Below are 21375 nucleotides of genomic sequence, written 5' to 3'. Positions count from 1 at the left end.
GATATTAGGAAAGAACTTGACATTGTCAGCATCCAGGAATGCATTAGCAGAGGTAATCTTAGGTGGTATGGTCACCTGAGATTAGGCATGCAGATGTTTTTCCTGAGAGAGAAAAGATTTACAAAACAAGTGTTCTCTGCTGGGTTTACAGAAAAAAGACCCAGAGGAAGGCCAAGATATAGGTGGATTGATACGGTAAAAAATGCCTTAGAAGATAGAATATAAGATCTGACAATGTTGGAGGCTTGACAGGTAATAGATTGATTTGGAGGAAAATTGTAATTAGGAAGTTAGTAATGATGTAAATTTTTCATGTAGTACTATCATATCCTGTACACCCCTTGAGGATATACCAGGAATTTGATAATGATGATGATGATAAACTATGTATTGTCCAATATAATGTCCCATTTATCCATATAACTGCACCTTTTTGAACAGCTTGGCACCTCGTCATATGCCTTTTCCAGATCTACAAAACTTAAAATACAGATACTTGTTATATTCCCAATTGTTTTATTTCCCTTTTTATAAATAGGTACTATGAAAGCTCTACTCTGGTCATTTGGAACTTGACCATTTGACCAGGCCTTCAGAATTATTCAGTATATCCAATGTAAAACTTTCATACCTCCATTTGAAACATGTGGATTCATTAATTGAAGGATTTTTGTTTTGAATGTCATATAAATGTTAGATTACTATAGATATAACAAGAGTTTGAACATACAAGATATTTTCTTTGTTGCTAGAGATGTAGATATGAAATCCTTGCAATTGCAACACTAGGAATAAAAAACTTGGAATACCTGTCCCTTCTTCTAAATATATCATCATCATCATCAAATTCCTGATATATACCCTCAAGGGGTGTACATGATATGATAGTACTACATGAAAAATTTCATCATTACTAACTTCCTGTTTACAATTTTCCTCCAAATCAGTCTGTTACTTGTCAAGACTCCAATATTATGAGATCTAATATTTCTATCTTCTAAGGCACTTTTTACTGTATCAATCCACCTATATCTTGGTCTTCCTCTGGGTTGTTTTCCTGCCAACCTGGCAGAGAACACTTGTTTTGCTAATCTTTACTCTTCCATTCTGTTTAAGCGACCATACCACCTGAGATTAGCTGTGCTAACACATTTCTGGATGCTGACAAAGTCAAGTTCTTTCCTAATATCCTCGTTTTTAATATGATATTGCCATTGATGCCATATGTTAATGCCCTTTATCTTTCTCAGGACTCTCATATCTGCAGTCTCTAGTCTTTGGTCAAGTGTTTTACTTCTGACCCAGCTCTCAGATCCATAAGTTAAAATTGGTTTGAACACTGTCTTGTATACAACTAATTCAGTGTTCTGACTAATTTCTCTCTTATTTCATGTGAATTTATTCAATTGTCTTCCTACCATACCAGCTTTGTTGATTCTTTGTTGATTTTGTTGATTAAATATTTCCATATTTAATTTACCATCTTCACTAAAAATCGTGCCTAAGTAGCTGAAATGTTTTACCTGCTCTATAAGTTCTCCATTCACAATGCAGTTGATATTTTCAATGTTTCTGCCTATTTTCATTGTCTTTGTCTTTTTAATGCTGACCTTCATACCATATCTATTACAACAGTTACTCACCTTAATCAAGGAATCCTGCAGCAGACCCATTCAGAAGCATAACATCATCTGCATAAAGCAAAGAGCTGAGACCAACATCACCAATTCCGACATCAGACCCAATACAGCCTTCCTTCACAATGTGATCCACATAGATAATGAATAACAGAGGGGATAATGTACATCCTTGTCTGATACCAGACCCTACATTAAATCACCTTCATGTACCTTTCAATTTTCAAATAAAGACTAAGTATTGGTTGATATAATGTCCCATCAACACCATATAACTGTAGCGTTTCAAACAGCTTCTCTCTTGGCACCACGTCACATGCCTTTTCCAATCTACAAAACTTAAATACAGATCTTTGTTATATTCCCATGATTCTTTGCAACTATCTATTGTAAAGTGAAAATCCAATTCTGACAGCCTCCATTTGGCCTGAATCCAGCCTGTTCCTCACCAAGCCTCTCTTCCACAATCCTTCTCAACCATTTCTCAAGTATACCTGCATATATCCCACCAGGAACACTCAGCAGAGAAATATCTCTGCAACTCTCATATTCAGTTCCATTTCCCTTTTTATATATGGGCATTATGAAAGCTCCACTCCAATCATCAGGAATTTGTCCCCCTGTCCAGGCCGTGCAGTGCACCCACTGTAAGACTTTTATACCTCCATATTTGAACATCTCTGGTCGAATATCATCATTTCCTTTCCACATTTCAGGCTTTTGATGGCTCCTTCTACCTCGAGTACAGATATGTATTCCTGACTGCATGCCTGGTCAGTGTTTCCCACCACTGTGCTGTCATCACTGCTTGTCTCATTCAGCAACTCCTCGAAGTAATTACTCCATACTTCAAGAATATCTCTTTCTCCTGCCTCCACGTAACCTCTATCATCTCTAACTCCCCCCCACAGCACTCCTTCCTCCACCTCTGAGTCTCTTCGACAACCTCCAGAACATCTTGCCACCCTCCCGACAATTATTTTCTATGTTCCTACCAAAGTCCTCCCATGACATTTGCTTAGCCAGGTTTACACAGTGTTCAGCTTTCCCACATTTGTCTCTGTACTCTCCAAGAGCACAAGCTGACCAATTTGCTAGGTGCCCTCGATACGCTTTCCTCTCCTTCTTCACTGCCTCTTTAAATTCCTGTGTCCACCATGGAGCTCTTATTCCTCCATCCCTACAGACAACCCCACCACACGCCTCTCTGGCTGAATCAATCAGTGCTTTCTTCAGGGCCCGCCACTGAATCTTCAAGGCCTGGTTCCTGCTCTCAAACACCTTCATCTTTTCTTGAACAATGTCTGTATATTCCAGTCTACAGCTCACATCTGAGAGCTGCTCAACCATTATTCGCTTCCAAACTTTCTTACATGTTCCTCCCTTCAATATGCAACTCAACTTTATCCCGCTCAAAACCAAATAGTGATGACTTCCAACTTCAAATCCTCTGCACACTCTAGCATCCCGCACCAGTGAGAAAACATCATCATCAACAACAACATAGTCAACGAGACCCCCTCCCATTCCTTGACCCCCCCCTCCATGTGAGCCTGTGCACATTTTCATGTTGGAATACTACATGTGCTGAGCAGAAATCCAACAGGTATTTGCTTTGCTCTTTTCTCCAAATTTTCCCAATATACCCCTGTATGTCTGACAGCTATGTCCTACTCTGCTATTCAGATCCCCAACAAGGACCAACCTTTCCCCCTTCATTGCATCAGCCGCCTTCTCCAAAGGCTCAAAAAACTCCTCCACCTCCACCCCAGTAGAACCCTCTGCGGAACCACAGGCACAAACAAGTCTCATTGTCCAGTTCCTCATTCTCACACTTGCCCACACCACCTGAGACCGCCTGCCATTCAAGAAGACCAGCCTCGCACTTAGTATTGAATACCATGGCCACTCCTCCCTCTCCCTGACTGTCACTGCCTGAATACAACATTTTGTATCTATTGCTCAGAAAGATCTCACCAGCCTTCGCCTTTTTTGTCTCATTCATCCCTATTATGTCGATCTGATACTTATCCAATTCCTCAGCTAGCTCCATTTCTTTGCCATTCAGGCTTCTTATGTTGATAGTACCGATCTTGAACTCTGGAGATATTGAGTTGGGGTGGGTTTTAGGATTTGTTCCAGTAGCTGACTTTTCGCTGTTTGCCCTGGTTCCCTGACGAAAACAAGGGGTCCTGCTTAACCAGGCGACGCCCTAGCCGGCATGAAACTCTGCCATGCTGCACCACCATTTCTTTATTTCGGTCCAAGCCAACAAGAGTACAATTTGGCCGGCCAAATCTCAAATTGCCAGCCCATCCTCGCTCGTTCAGCATTCAAGTAGATACCCAACAGGGTGCACCATGAGAAGGTGAGGATTGGACATTAGGCCAGAAGCCCTGACTGGTTCCCCGTATTCCTTTAAAGGCCATGCGGAGGTCTCCTCTCAGTTACATAGCTTTGACCCTTAAGCACCCCTTATTTTCGTATATATATTTCTATAATATTCAAAGTTCTATAATATTCAAAATTTCTATTCTTATAGATTTAGTGCAATGAGATTACCTTTCCACCATCTAGAATTCAAACTTTAGAACATTTCACATGTAAAATGATTACACCTCTATATTTAAATGCTATAATCCAGGATGGTACGGATGTGAATTATGGCAGACAAGAATAGTGTGCATTATTAACGGTGATAAGCCAAATCCATTAAAGAAGCAGTTATCAAGGTAGCATTGTCATTCTTTCTACAAAAAATACTCCTGCATTTTCTCAAAGTTAAAAAGATTTTGTTTTGAAAATTTAAAAAAATAAAATAAATAAATAAAGAATATTCCATTTTGTCCAGTCTGCAGCTACTTGCATGCTGGCAAGATTTTGTATCTCTTGAGCCCTGATTTTTGATATGCAGTACAGAAATTCCTGCATAATTCTCACACTTGGTTTTATTTCTATTCTTATAGATTTAGTGCAACGAGATTACCTTTCCACCATCTAGAATTCAAACTTTAGAACATTTCGCATGTAAAATGATTACACCTCTATATTTAAATGCTATAAGTCAAATATAACGAGAGGGATGAAAAAGTGATTGGGGTTCATAACATCTGTGTGATTAATAAATGATTTAGTTATTTATAAAGCATTATGGAAATTTTAGTATTAAAATAATCATAATTAATAATGTTAAACAAACCTACTTCAACAAATAATGAAGCTAAAACATTTTATAATAAACAATGAAATACATGAAAACGTAATGTAAAATTCCCAAAACTAATTCAGTTAACTTGTTACTTTTTTGTCTGATTTCTCTACAATATTTCGAGTATGCTCTTTATCCTTCTTCTTTAATCTTTTAGTGAATTCATCTCTTTCTTTAAGATCCTGAAGTCTTTCTTGCTCCATATGTTCATAGTCACTTTCAGAATCTGACTTCTGTTTCATGGTTTTCTAAATATATTTGATTGTTTATTATCCTTGACCATCCTACCAGCCAGACATGTTTATATATCATCATATATCATATATGATGATATATGATATATATTATAATAATATATCATCATAATTAGCATTATGATGATATATTATTATTGTTATTATGTGACACCTCCAAGGAGTCCAAAGATTCATGAAGGGAGAGCACCTGCTCCATGGCTCTCCACCTACACCTGTTATATTATAATATTTTTTTAATTGTCTCAATTAATCACTTATTAATACTACTTTTCCTGTCTACCATATCCTAATGCTACTCTGGATGGATTTCAATGAAATGAAATTTAATATTTGTGATCTAGACTATAATTTGTCAACACATTTCATTTGGTTTTAAGGAGAATAACTTTTAGTTCATAAACATAAAACTGTGTGAAAGCTTAATTATCAAAAAGCTGAGAACATTTTGTTATTGCAGTAACTGATTATTATAAAAATCAACTACTGGCAGTGAAGTGGTCATGTGCATGCTTCTTATCAATTTTTCTTTCCAAAAAAAGTTTCCTAGAATAACCAGAATTTCTTTAAAACTTAGGGGGGAAAAATTGCTACTTGAAACATACTCCTGTATGATTCTGAAATCCTTTTTGTACGTGTTTGTGTGGAGAATCTAAATTTTTTTGTTTGATCTCCTCTTCCTTGATATTAAATATTTGTATTAAACAGGAAATACCAATATGAAATATACACATGTAATGCATTATAATGAATGTTTAAATTCATTTCAATAGGAAGAAGAGCTTAAGTACAGCAGAGATCGTGAAGCGTGTATATTAAATGTAATGAATAATGGTGAGAAGGATGTTCAACTAATGGAAGCATTAAAACTCTTGATGATTGTTACAGCAATAGACTTCTATGAAGACTACAGGTCTCGTAAAATTGTTCCTGTTTTTGTGATGATGTTATTTGGAAGAAATAGAACTAACAGTCCACTTGATTTGATGCAGTATCATTTAAATTTAGTAGGCAATTCAGTGAGTTTAGATTTGGTAAGTCAAAAAGAAAATTGCAGTTTAGAGATTTTTAGATAGTTTTCAGAAGTGATGTTTTATTTTAAGATGGGTTTAAAATGTACGCCACAACACAACTCGGTTTATGTTTTCTTTCATTTATTGTTCATAATGAAGGGTGAATTTATATTAATTACGCATGAACAATAATTTAACAAGGAAGGCAATAAAATTCATGAAAACAAGAAAGTAAGTAGTATTTCATGTGGAGCCAGTCTCAATTTTCACAATGCACTTAGTCAAGTGATTCCAGTTTGACTTGTCTTTGCAAGATAATTCTTTTAAAAAATAACAGTATTAAAAAGAATCTGAGTTATGTAAAATGTTCATGCATTTAATTACACTAATTCATCTTGTGAGCTGTAAAAATCAGCTTAGGACAATACTGTATTACTATTGTGTACCCTCTTCAGAGGTAGAGGTGTTCGAAGAATAAGATGTATAGATGCATTGCAATATTTAATTAGATTGTGCCAATTTTTTTGTGTTTATAATTTTTGGTTTATTTTACTGATGATTTTGTATTGTAAGGAAAGTACAATAATTTTTTTAAAAAGAATAGATTGTCTATTACATGTGTCACGCATACTGTATATACATGTAAGTTTAATATTGAACTTAATGAATGTGTTGATTTGATTAATATTTATTGGAAATGAAAACTGCAATTTAATTTAGATGCATATATGATATGAAAAACTTACAGATTTTCTTGCACACTTAAAGTGCATGGATTTACTGTTTTCAAGTAAAGCGCCGTAACTATAACACTTACTGGCAGCTCATTTTTATGACTTCATGACTAAAATGAAAAACAGAGGTGTGTCACATATTGGAGCATGTGTGGATGAAAAGAACCCTATAATATTGTTGTGAGAAAATAAGATTTTTGAAACTTGACAGTAGATATTTATGAAGTCTTGCATATTATTATTATATCAATTCTCCTAGAGTCAAAGACTCATCGAGGGAAAGAGAGAGAGGTTTATACCATTAACAGTTACATACACTATATAAGATATATACATTATATTACATTATAGTGTGAAATCAGTATACATATATTACAAAAGTCCACAGACTTATGGAAAATCTCTCCTGCCTGTAATCTATCATACTGAAGCTTAAACTTATTCACACTCTTTTTTTATTATTATTATTACAGCCTCCATGGAGTCAGCAGACTCATCATGGGCGGTTCATTCAACTGACAACATATTTATCATATCAAATCTTAAAATCCTTAACACTCCTTGCATTAACAACATATTCTGGCAATGTGTTCTATTCACTGACAATTCTCCATGTAAAAAAATCTACTCCTCACACACTCTTATATAACTTCCAGGGATGACCTCTGGTTTTCTCCCTCTCACTTTCTATTCTTTTTAGAATCTCATCTGGATTAATCTGATAAAATCCTCTCACTAACTTAAATGTGTCTATCATATCACCTCTTTTCCTCCTAGCCACCAAACTCTGCAATCCACATTTTTAGTTTTCCATAGCCAGCAGTCCAAAGTCCTGATATTGTCTTAGTCACTCGCCTCTAGACCCTCTCCAATGTCTCCGCATCACACTGAAAACCAAGTGACCAGATTTGAACACAACAGTCCAAGTGCGGTTCTGACCAGTGTTTTAAATGGAATAACCACTTCCATATCCCTATATGTTAGAGTACTTCTTATCATAGCAGCACTACAATGTGCAGCCTTTGCAGCACCAGAAATATGCCCTCTAAACTTCAGCCTACTGTCAACCATCACTCCTAAATCTCTAATCTCATCCACTTCCTGCAGTACGGCACCATCAATATAGTACACAGTATTGTAATTCTGCACTCCAAAATGCAACACCTTACACTTATCCATATTAAAACAACAACTCGACTCCTTTGTCCAAGTAAAAGTCTCTTAAAATCTTCCTGAAGAGCATTAACAACAGCAGTGCCACTTATAATTCTTCCCAACTTTGCATTATCAACTGAAGATCCCCAGTCAGTCTTCAGGATATATCGTTTACCAACAAGTTAAACACAGCAGGGGCCCAAGAACAGAACCCTGGGGTGCACCACTGGTTACCCTCCTGTTTTGAGACACTGCTCCATCATACACAACCTGCTGGTATTGTTCAGTGAGCCAATCTCCAATCCATCTAACCAATATACTATCTGTTCCCATCCTCTGCAGTTTGTACACCAACTTATCATGTCATGATAAGTTGGTGTACAACTTATCAAATGCTTTTGCAAAATCCAAGAATATCATTTTATATGATTCTCCCCTATATAAACACACCCAATGCCTTATCATAAAATGCAAGTAAATTGCTAAAACAAGACCTACCCTTTACATATCCATTGCGACCATCATAAAGAATGCTATGTCCATCAACCCAATCCTGTATTATATTCCTAACTAGTCTTTCCAATACCTTGACCATAGTTGCAGTTGTGGTCAAGGGCATGTGTTCTTAAGGAATGTACACCACAGTTGGCCTGGTTATTTAATGAAAGTCTCACAGTGGTTAGGGTTCCTAAAGAATGGAAAGAAGGCCAAATAGTACCACTCCACAAGCATGGTTCTGGGACAAATCTCTAATTATAGAACCATGCTATGCTATAATTGGAGATTAAGAAGACCAAATAGTACCACTTTCAAATCCTTAGGAGTCTCTACCCACTGCAAGACTTTAATTAAATAACCAGGCCAACTGTGGTGCACATTCCTTAAGAATACATGGTGATATGTCATCCATTCCCACAGCCTTATTAACATCTAACCCAACTAACACCTGATACACTTCTGATTCTTTCACTTCCAATTCTCCTAATACTTGCCTCCCATCTATATATATTGCATGGCATTGTTTACACCAGCATAATTCCACTCACCCACCACTCTCCATGTAAAAAAAGTACTTTTCACCCTCTTATTCACCGCTTCCTTGCACAATTTCCAGGGATGGCCTCTAGTTCTCACCCCTTCCTGATTTTCCACTTTCTGAAAAATCTTTATCATGTCGATCCAGTAAATACCTCTCAAGAGCTTAAACATCTCAATCATATCACCCTAATGACTTCAGTTTATTCTTATAGCTAACATTCTGAAGATTGCTTTTTTTTAACATTGGACATCTGTAGATGCAGTATAGTCCCACCCATACCTCACCGGGTTTGGGGGGGGTGAAGTCTTCTGCTAGAATAAGTGGTAGGGTTACAGATTGCCTTTTTAATAGTTTTTAGGACAGTCACAAACATCCATGGTAGGATTCAAACCAGCAGCCTCTTGGCTGGAGAGTAGACAATCTAACCACTCAGCCAACCAGGCCGGCTAACATTCCACAGTCCTGAAATCATTTTTGGCAACCACCTCTGCACCCTCTCCAAAGTATCTTCATCCCCTCTAATGACTGTCAAATCAGTGATCAGATTTGAACATCAATCCACATGTGGCTTGATCAGGGCCTTATACAGTGGAATCACTACCATTTTATTTCTGCTGATTAAATGTTCGTCTTAATATTGCAGCAATACTCTGAGTTGTTTTAATCACCTTTGCAACATGCCCCTTAAATTTCATATTTTAGCCCACCATAACCCCAAGATCTCATTGCCTCCTTAACTTCTCCAGCATACTTCTACATATTAATATGCAGTATCCCATCTGTAGTTCCCAAAATTCAAAACCTTACATTAAGCAATATTGAACTGTCATCCCCATTCATCTTTCCACATTTTTAGCTTATTCAGTTTATTTTATTTTTTAGCTTATTTAGCTTATTATAACCTTCCCCAGCTTCATGTCATCTGCAAACAATTGAATATCTCTTCTTGAATTTCAGTAGCAATATTATTGATATGAAAGTTGAAAAGTAGTAGTCCCAGCACAGAGCCCTGTGAAATTCCACTAGTAACTTTCCTTTTCCCTGATATTGCCAATCCACTTCACTAACTTTATATTCCCAAAATTCAAAACCTTACATTAAGCAATATTGAACTGTCATCCCCATTCATCTTTCCACATTTTTAGCTTATTCAGTTTATTTTATTTTTTAGCTTATTTAGCTTATTATAACCTTCCCCAGCTTCATGTCATCTGCAAACAATTGAATATCTCTTCTTGAATTTCAGTAGCAATATTATTGATATGAAAGCTGAAAAGTAGTAGTCCCAGCACAGAGCCCTGTGAAATTCCACTAGTAACTTTCCTTTTCCCTGATATTGCCAATCCACTTCACTAACTTTATATCAAATCCCATATATTGCCGCTTAAATATCAGTTTATCATGTAGTACACCCCTTAACAAATTCGTGAATTTGTTAAGAAGTGTTCTCTAATGAATTTTTTGGCAGCCACCGTGATCAAATAACGTGACAGTCAATGAGATGTTAAAAAAAAAAAAATTGCAAATTATGCAAAAAAAAAATATATAATAATAATAATATATTTTGAATGCATTTAAAAAGAAACCAAAAATTCACTTTCCACTTATCTCAAGTGATCGAGTGGATTTCTGCAGCCCTGATTATATATGTATTTTAATAAGAAATTTTATAATGCATGTTATAATATACACTGCTTGGAAAGAAGTCAACAGACACCATAGTGTGAAGAACAAATAGCCATGGCACCCGCCTTAATAAGATGTAGGACCTTCTTTTGCTGCAATTACTGCAGCAATCCTATGGGACATACTTTTCACAAGCATATGCTAGCGATCAATGAGAATTTTAGACCATTCTTCCTGTAGGCACATGAGCTGCTGGACTGTTGTGGAGTGGGTGTCCCTTGACCTTGATGCTCCAGTTCATCTCATAGGTGTTTAATAGGGTTGAGATCAGGGCTCTGAGGAGACCAGACAAGTGTGGGTGCCATTCGTGTCCACAAACCAACACGGTGCATTGTCTTACTGAAAGAAATAATGGTCAGTTCAGTAGAAACTCCACAAAGTAGTAAGTATTGCATTGTCCAGAATGTTCCGATACCTCTCAAAGTTCAATGGTTATGGCACAACAAACAGAGGCTGGGAGGCCAAACCAGGAAAAACAGGGCCATACCATCACCCTGCCACCTCCCAATTTCATAGTTGGGGTTATGCATTCTGGTAAGAGGCGTTCACTGAACATCTGCTCAGTAGAGGATGTAGCATGATTTGTCCTTCTATAACACACCTTTACAAGCTCCCACATTCCACTGTAGATAATGCTGCTTGTTAGTTGGAGTAATGTGGGGCTTGCATATTGTGGTCCTACCATGAAAACCCATGTTGTGAGCCTCAAATCTGCATGAATGTTTTTGTGCAGATTCATGTTCCAGTCGATGCCCAAAACTCTGCATTCAGTGTGTCAGATGGCAGTTTTTACATATTATCCTTCATAGCATCCTACTGTCACATTTAGTGAGCATGGTGAGTCGTTCACTGTGGGTAGCACTTGCATATCAGTATGGTATCACTGATTGTTGATGTAGGATAGCCCAATTTGTCAACAATTTGCTGAACAGATGGGCTTGCAGCATAGCTTTCTATCACAACTCTTCTTTCAAACACCGTCAATACTCTTCTTATAGCCATTTCACCCAGACACAGTTGGGTTACTGGGTACAAACACATGACTGGTTACATGGCACAATGCACCTTGCCCATGGGGGATGTCAGTTGACTTCTTTCCAAGTAGTGTATATATAACATTATTGGAATTTTTCTCCATTTAAGTGTGATTTTTTTGCACATCTGTGAGACCATTAATTCTACTCTGATTTGATAAATTTACAGACACTTGAATATATTTATATATCAACTAAAACTGTGCTTGTTTCCTTTCCAGATTGATCTGCCACTTCTTGCTTGCAGTCTGTCAGTCATATTGACTGTCATTTCTCCAATCCATCAAGACACCGAAAGCTTTATATGCCATTATCCAGAATATGCACTTGGTGCATGGCCTGAAATTGTAGTTATTGATGAAGAAGATCACCATTACAGTATACCAATTAAGTGACATTTTGATAAAAATATTTCAGAATATTATTCTTTACCAAACAATGTTGCCAAATTTATAGGGAAAAATACAGTATATAAATATAATTTTAACTATATTTTTGAAAGAGGGAAAAAAATTCAACCACATTTTATGAGAATGACCTTCTTCAAATAATCCATACTACCTAAATCATAACATCAGTACTGTGACTCCAGAAATTTGTCTTAATTTAAAAACTTAAGATCTATGGTTTAAGTATAAAAGTAAAGGGCTGCTGTTGTTTTGGCAAGCAATGTTTATCACAAATAAATTTTAATTTTTCTGAGAAAACTGTTTGGTATGAAACTTTCATTTACTGTATATGCAGTAACAGTTAATTCCTTTAGCAATAATCTTATGTGTTAATCAGAGAATAATCAGTTCCACTCAGGGTAACAAAAAATATGACTGTTTAGATCTATACATTGTTAGTTTTATTATGCAAATAAACTATTTTCACTTGAGTACTCTGCAAATCATTCCAGAATGTGATATTGGGGTATCTTTCATTCTTTTATGAATAGATGAACTGATAGTTTTTAAATCTTCATCTCAGAAATTGTTTTTCATATGCTTTTGTTATCGTAGTTTGTAAATTTTTGAGTATATTTTTTTATTTTAAAATAATCTTATTTTTTATATTCAGTATTTAGTTTTCATAGTTATTTTCATATTTGTTACATTTTGTAACCCCTACATAGGTGAATATGTATTTCATTCATAAAAATATTTGTTACTAAAGAGTTCAACATTAATTAGTGAAATTTTTCTCACCCCATTTTGTTGTTGTTATATTTTTATCAGAAATTTGAAACAAAGGTTATTTTATTGTTCTTTGTTATATTTTTATTTCAGTATAGCTTTTTTCTTCTGTTCCACAAATACATGTAACACTTTTTCTTTTTTTTTTTTTTCAGATTTGTTTATACTTAGTATATTGGCTATCCTTTAACAACATAGAAGCTAATATCTATTTCTTTCATGGAATCATTTGTTGATACATGGTTTGATAGTAGATCAGTGATATGCATGAAAGAGAATGTTGTTTCCAACATTGTAATTGTTTTCATTTGTGCTTTCAAATAAGCATAATGTATTTTTTTTGTATTTATTTATTTTTTTTTTGCATAAACTTTCCATCAGCTCAGGGAAACCTCCCAAATCTGGGAGGTTGGCCGGACATAGCTATTGCATTTTTAGAATCAACCAATCGCATAGCATGCTTCAGTGAGCTAAAGAGGCATAGTAATACCTAGGTGTGATGGATTAAATCTGGGCTTGTCAACATATAAAACAAAATTTACTCTTTTTATTATTAATTTCTTGATAATATTTCAGTGTATCAGATATTGCATTACAAGCCCATATTTAATTTATCTATCTGCATAGCACAGAAATGCAGTTATATGTAAAAAAAAACTTATTACATAGCATCATATGTTCTGGTTTTCATGCATTGCATTTTGTTTTTTGTAGCATATGTTGTACATACATCAAACACAGAATAAAGAAATAAAGTGTTACTTGGGTTGAGTAAATGTCCAGATGTTAAGCAAATTAATCTTAAGTGGAAAACACAAGTGTATTTTCCAATGCTACTTGAGATACTGGAGTTGATAAAACTTACTTTGGTTTGTTTGATACATAATTATAGAATATACTAGCACTCATAGAAAATCCCATAATCAATAAAGTTTAAGTTCAAGGTTTCTATATGAAATGAAGACCTTTTTTCTTCTTCAGGTTTGTGAATAACTAAACATAATAGTAAATTCTACTTAATCCTAGTTTACTAACCTGTTTGGAAAGGGCATTTCTTTAAAATATTAAAATGTTTGCAGAATCTACTTTGATGCACAAAAATTGATTAAAGAATACATATATAAAACTATAAAACATTATTTAGAATTTTTCATTACATCATAAAACAATATTTATACTTTAGGAACTTGAAACAAATTGTTCAAAAAAGCTAGTGCTGATATAAGAAAAATTTCTCTCTCTCTCATACAAAAATTTCTGTGGGAGAAGAAACCTTTATAGTTACATGTGGTAATTTTATATATTTACATGTAGGATTATTATGATATATGTAGGATTCGGATGATGGAGAAAAGGTGGTTTTATCCTTTATCTGTTGATCCCCTCAAAGCAATAGTTGTAGTAGGATATAATCATAGGCCAATGAAGTGTAGAAGCCTAAGATGACACTTTTTTATATACAATTTGATGGTTTATTACTGGATTTTATTATTATATTGTATGTTGTATCAAATTATTTTTTTTATAACCATCACTACATCAATGCTTCAGTGTTTAGAAACTGCTCTGAATAAAATTTAAATTATTTTCAAAGACACAGTTCATAAAAGTATTTCCTAATAGTGCAAACATGTTCTTATTGCATTAATTATATTATTAGTCAAGTTATTTTATTTGGAGTAGGCCAGAGCATAAGGTTTTTGTTTGTAAGTTACATAAATAAAAGAGTACTTATCTGTGGTTTGACATTAATCTGAAGATGAAAAAAAGTATGGTCTTCTCTTACTGAGATTTCTCCATCACAGATACCCACCCTTTCCTCAAATTTTCCATTCTGTCCTCTTCCTGCATCCATGAAAGACAGTAGCCACAGATGAAAGTGTATTTCATGTAACTTGCAAGCAAACCCTTATATTCTTTCAGACTGCTCTGGAAAAAAAAAAATAGCCTTGTCACTAGTATAATGAAATGCAATAATCTCTGTTATCCAGTATCCATCAAAATAGTAGCATGTACTACAGGAAGCTACTGTGGTTACAGTAGTTTTGGGTTACTCCAAATGGCAACTAATATGAGTATATTCTAACTACTAAATTGCATGTGATTTCTAGCTTTGCCAACCTGGTTACACAAGTGAATAATCAACATGCTATGTGCTCACATTACATTCTGGTCATGGATATCTGAGAATGTCTTTAGGTGTTAGATTAATTTCGTCACCCAGTGTGAGCCACCACTTTGCTATTGGTCTGGATTACTTAACACAAAGTTATAAACTGGTACATTAAGCCACCAATGGTGCTAATGTACTGGTTTATAACTTTTCATTGGTGAAATTCAAAAATAAATAAATAAATAATAAATAACAAAAGTTGATTATTATGTTTTTTCTTGGCAAGGAAAATCGTGCTACCTGTGTATGAGACCTCTTAGCCCACTTCCAGTTGAAAAGTCCTTATACATCTTCTTTGCTTTTAAATGCGATTCAAGCCAGGTCTTTTTCAACAAAGGGTGCTGTCATTCTTCTGACTACACCATAGTCATTTAAATCTTACAGATGGTGACAGTGTTAATGCAGTTAATGAACATTAGTTCGCATTAATGTTGAATGCACATCCCTCTTATAAAGAATTAATAATTATGGTATATGTAGACATAATAAATATGTTATATTGCTGGGTACAATTTTTTACATTTTTTATTTTTTATGACAATCTGGTACACAAAAATAACATGTAAACCTATTAGCACTTCTGTGTCAATATACTTGTAAGTGGGCTAATGCTTAGATAATCTGAGACCTCTAAGACAAATGCTATAGTAATCTTTCAATCCGCTTCACTCTTTCCTTTGAATGAAAGGAAATGTTTAAGGATTAAACATTTCCTTTCATTCCTGACAGGCACAAAGTAATCCTTTACACATTTAGTTTGTAATAGGGATAATATAATTTTAAGGTCTAGTGCCCTTGAAATTTCAATCACTATACTAAAATTATATTCGAGGGTCCATATTTGTACTGTGTATAGCACAAATCAGGACAAACAATGAGTCCTTAATTCTGAATTGAAGCACTCCTTCTATATGAGATAGGAGGATGTGTGTGTGTGTGTGTGTGTGTGTGTGTGTGTGTGTGTGTGTGTGTGTGTGTGTGTGTGTGTGTGTGTGTGTGTGTGTGTGTGAGAGAGAGAGAGAGAGAGAGAGTGAATCTGGCTCATTAGTAGTACCATACCATGAGTAGACTAATGTAAGCTAATTTCTTTTTCTATTTTTATTAATTTTATATAATTTTTTGCCTTTTTCTTTTTTCTAGAGACCAAACATGGAACTTTTTTAAACTACTTCAGGCTTCCAGTAAGCAGGACAGTGGTCTCACACCAGATAATAAAATTCATCTCCCACATAAGACAGTCCCACACATCCATGCCCATGGGATTTGAAATTACAGCCAGTTGGTTGCAGAGCAGATATGCTATTCACTTGACCAACCAGGCCAGTAAATCGATAATTATCAAATTCATGCAGTTCTATAAACTGAGGAACGTTAGACCTTGCCTTAAATATAGACTACAGGATAGACTGTAAAAGCTTATGACTAGTTTGAGAGAGAAATGCTGGCTACAAATATGAAACAGTTGAAACAGGTATAAATTAATCCAATATCAACAAAAACAATAGATTTACTCTCAGCATATGTATAATAAATTTAGTTTAATCCTTTATCCAAGTGTGAGCAAACAAAGTTTGCGCCTGAAAGTATCTTCAGGACTGGGTTAAGGTGGTACACACCAGGGCAACTCGTTGCAAAGGTGGAGCAAGCTACCAACACTCCTATCCTAGTATCTCCTATAATGCAAAACACATCTCCTTGCGGATATGTCTATTGTTATGCATTAAGGGAAGGGCCACTACCCAGACCGGTTTCGACCTTTATTGAGGTCTCTTCAGTGACCTGCAAATGCTTCTGCCTGATTTCTCGACTTGGGCCTGGCTCCCACTGAAGAGACCTCAATAAAGGTCGAAACCGGTCTGGGTAGTGGCCCTTCCCTTAATGCATAACAATAGACATATCTGCAAGGAGATGTGTTTTGCATTATAGGAGATACTAGGATAGGAGTGTTGGTATCTTGCTCCACCTTTGCAACGAGTTGCCCTGGTGTGTACCACCTTAACCCAGTCCTGAAGATACTTTCAGGCGCAAACTTTGTTTGCTCACACTTGGATAAAGGATTAAACTAAATTTATTATACTCTAACCAAGTGGAAAATAAACTTTCAACATCTTTCTCTAAATCCAGAGTAATTTATTAAAAAAGGGTGGCACACCAATTGGCAATTCCTATAGGTGGAGATGACCTGCAAATGCTTCTGCCTGATTTCTCGACTTGGGCCTGGCTCCCACTGAAGAGACCTCAATAAAGGTCGAAACCGGTCTGGGTAGTGGCCCTTCCCTTAATGCATAACAATAGACATATCCACAAGGAGATGTGTTTTGCATTATAGGAGATACTAGGATAGGAGTGTTGGTAGCTTGCTCCACCTTTGCAACGAGTTGCTCTGGTGTGTACCACCTTAACCCAGTCCTGAAGATACTTTCAGGCGCAAACTTTGTTTGCTCACACTTGGATAAAGGATTAAACTAAATTTATTATACTCTAACCAAGTGGAAAATAAACTTTCAACATCTTTCTCTAAATCCAGAGTAATTTATTAAAAAAGGGTGGCACACCAATTGGCAATTCCTATAGGTGGAGATGACCTGCAAATGCTTCTGCCTGATTTCTTGACTTGGGCCTGGCTCCCACTGAAGAGACCTCAATAAAGGTCGAAACCGGTCTGGGTAGTGGCCCTTCCCTTAATGCATAACAATAGACATATCCGCAAGGAGATGTGTTTTGCATTATAGGAGATACTAGGATAGGAGTGTTGGTAGCTTGCTCCACCTTTGCAACGAGTTGCCCTGGTGTGTACCACCTTAACCCAGTCCTGAAGATACTTTCAGGCGCAAACTTTGTTTGCTCACACTTGGATAAAGGATTAAACTAAATTTATTATACTCTAACCAAGTGGAAAATAAACTTTCAACATCTCAGCATCTGGATTGCTTCCTTCTACATTCTGCCACATATAAGCCAAAATTAACGGAGACTTAAAAACTATCAGAACTTAGGTATTCTCATCCATGCCCTGATACCTAAGAAGAGTAAATTCTGATGTTAAGTGAATGAGAAACAATGGTACTAAACTGGAGATTTCAGAAATTAGACCCACAGCAACAGCTTTTCGGTTTCATTATTTTTAGGATTAGAAAGGGAAGTTTGAAAAAACTACATGAATTATCACTTAGTTTGCAGGCTTTTTAGGTGCTCTGTCAATTAACTTTAACTGATCAATAGGCTACACTTTATTCTATGTGCACCATGATACTGTTACTTATGCTAGATTGTACCAACTTTTATGGTCTGTGCTGTTGAGTTTTGCATACCAACTTAGTCTGTCATTGACCAAGCATAACACATTTGGACAAAACCATGACTTTTTCATTAAGTAAGGTGTTTTCATTGCATAATGATAATTAAACAATTTCTGTAATATTAATCTTAGTAAGAAATCTTAAAGTTCTTTTAATAATTATATTAGTTTGGTTAGAGAAGGAAAGGAGTATCTAAAAATAAGAGGAAAAAAATTGGGTAGTACAGACAAGTCCTTCCTACTGTTGATATTTGAAGCCTTTAATGGTATTTTACTGTCTGTTACTCTGAACAAACATGCAGTGATCACAGTAAACTAACTACATTAAACAAAAGCAATTACTAAAATGGGAATTTTACTAACTAGTGTTTGTCTGCCAACTTTAATGTATTTTGGTGGTAAAACTACAATAAACACTTTTAAAAACAAAGCAAGAATCATAGACAAAATAATGACCTCTAAAAATTAAATTGCTCTTTTACTGCCTTTTTGTTATGTAATTTGTTTCTTAGTATTTATTAAAATCAGTACTTTGAAAATGAAAAACTGTCAGTTTTTCATGTTATAATAAAAACAAAATACCACAAGACTAAATGCATGCTTCTTTATTTTCCTAATCAAGAATAGTATTATACAAAAAAATTTCATATTAAAAATATATGCAGTCAATTTTTTTTTTAAATAGTCACAAACAAAGACATATCAAGGCAGGTGAAACATTAAAAAATATATATGAAGTCAGTTCATTGTGAAGGTCTTCACTTACAGACACATGCACATAGCATATCAAATTAAACTTATTTTCTGTTTCTGCATTCACCACACTTTCAGAACAATGTATTTCACTCATCCACCATTCTCCAAGCAAAAACAACTCCTCTTTATACAACTTCCAGGGCCTCTTGTTTCACTTTTTTCTCCCTCAAGTGTGAAAAGTCTGCTACATTAACCTGGTTATACCAGGTTAATGTAAACCTCTCATCAACATATATGTCTCAATCAATAAATTATTCCCACTTATTCCTGATACTCTTGGCATATATAAATAAATACAATAACTAATTTTGGGATCTCTAATCACACTAACTTATGCACTTTTCATCTGTGGCTGCTGAGCTCCTCCACTTTATCATAACCATCCTTTTTAACCTAGACCCAAATATTCTCCATGAATGTTAATCATCTTCACCATACACGTTCACAACTTCCACCATTCATGCTCTCCTATGCCATATATTACTGGTCACCCTGACTCTCGCAGTTCTCTGTTCATTCACAACCTTTCATTTGCACGTTCTTGCTCTTTCACAGCTCACCTAACATCCTTAGATTTCTCCTCACTTTAATTCTCTCTGTCTTAACATTTCAAATTCATTTCAAGCAGCCTCTTCAGATAACTCACATCAAATTATTTCAGTGCAATCTATCATTTTATACAATTTCACCTTCCTCTCAAATTGATCCCACATAAATCATAAACTGTACTCTCTTCTGGAGGATGCACTGCAAAAAAAAAAAATTTTTTTTTCTTGCAGACTTTAATTGCCACATTTTATTTTAAACAGAAAGTTGGCCTTCCACAAACAGACAAGAAAAATTAATTTATATTGAAAGCAAACCAGCTAACTCAGAATGGTTTTTAACCATTCTGAGTTAGCTGGTTAATTAAGAAATTGTGTGCTCAAAAAAGAATTAGGTTAAATGAAAATTGCATACATAAACAAAGTGTTTTTTTCTTCTGTTTTAGCTGATAATAACAACCTGAATAATGCCTTGTCGTAGAGTATCTGGTAACTCATATTAGTCATGTAATAATAATAACGCATGCAGTTCATATAGCATAAAGTAGTATAAGCCAGGAATAAGTTTCACAATGTGTCATATGATGCTTTAATTCATGTTTCAAATATATCAAGCAATGAAAAAAAAAAGGGGTAAGTATGTATCATACTGTATGTCACCTAAGGATATTTAGATTACTTAACACATTAACTGCCACAATGTCCCCCCCTCCCCCTTACAGACAAGGTTAATTATTTCATGATTAATTGACACGTGGTTTTTCCCTTTTATTTTATAAAAACATTATCCTAAGAATATAATTTGTTTAAAATATTTAAAATTAAAAAATTGTGCAAAAACAATACTTTGTTGATGTGTTTACATCATGTGCCATTTAATGCAAATTTTTATATGAATTATGTATATTACTTATCACATAAAAAGTTTTTCTTTTTATACTTTAGACCACACCATTAGGCCTGGTTGGCTGAGTGGTTAGCATATCTGCTCTCCAGCCAAAAGGAAGTGGGTTCGAATCCCGCCGTGCGCATGGATGATTGTAAAAATAGTAGTAGTGGTAGTTGGTAGTAGATGGCATTGGTGTAGATCAGAGTTTCTCAAACTGTGTTCTGCAGACTAGTGTTCCGCAGAAGGTGAATCGGTGTTCTGCAAGAAGTTCTAGAATTTGTCATTTTAAAATTAATTTGTCAGCACAAATTAATTTAATGATGGTTTAATTGATGTTTATTTATTAATTAATTATCAATTAATAATTAATAATAAAAATCAGCTAAATTACCAATTAATTATTAATTTATACATTAAAAAATAACCAATGTGTTCCGTGAGAATTTCAGGATTTGTGAAGTGTTCCGTCGTCGAAAAAGTTTGAGAAACCCTGGTGTAGATGATGAAGATAGTTGAGACTGGAGAGTTGGTACCTTCCCTTGATGAGTCATTGCACTCCCTGGAGGTGTTATGTAATAATAATAATAATAATAAAATATATTCAGGCATAAAGATAACATTTTGAGGAATAAGGTAAATGATTTGTGCACCAGGACATACAAAATTGCTCTTGGTGAGATTAGACAGCTGCTATTAAGCAGGGTGAGACATGTTCTAAATACAAGTTAATATCCTTACTTAATGTTCAGATAATAACCCTAAGTTCTCCACCTGCC

At 35.1% G+C, this 21375-nt stretch overlaps 1 protein-coding gene across 1 annotated transcript in view; it reads left to right on the top strand.

The window, feature by feature from the left end:
* LOC150095489 (inactive ubiquitin thioesterase OTULINL-like) overlaps positions 1–12678 on the top strand; it is a 40736-nt gene extending 28058 nt beyond the window's left edge. The window contains exons 2-3 of the mRNA XM_090410765.1: positions 5873–6133; positions 11982–12678. Of these exons, the coding sequence (XP_090266891.1) occupies positions 5873–6133; positions 11982–12155 (435 nt within the window). The 3' untranslated portion in view covers positions 12156–12678. The remainder of the gene's footprint in view (positions 1–5872; positions 6134–11981) is intronic.
* Positions 12679–21375: the final 8697 nt, after the last annotated feature.

Source organism: Typopeltis vanoorti, chromosome 20, assembly GCF_054136105.1.
Source record: "Typopeltis vanoorti isolate ZY-2024b chromosome 20, IOZ_Tvanoo_1.0, whole genome shotgun sequence".
NCBI lineage: Eukaryota > Metazoa > Arthropoda > Arachnida > Uropygi > Thelyphonidae > Typopeltis > Typopeltis vanoorti.
Note: the sequence above shows the minus strand (reverse complement) of the source record. Positions and strands in the feature narration are given on the sequence as shown.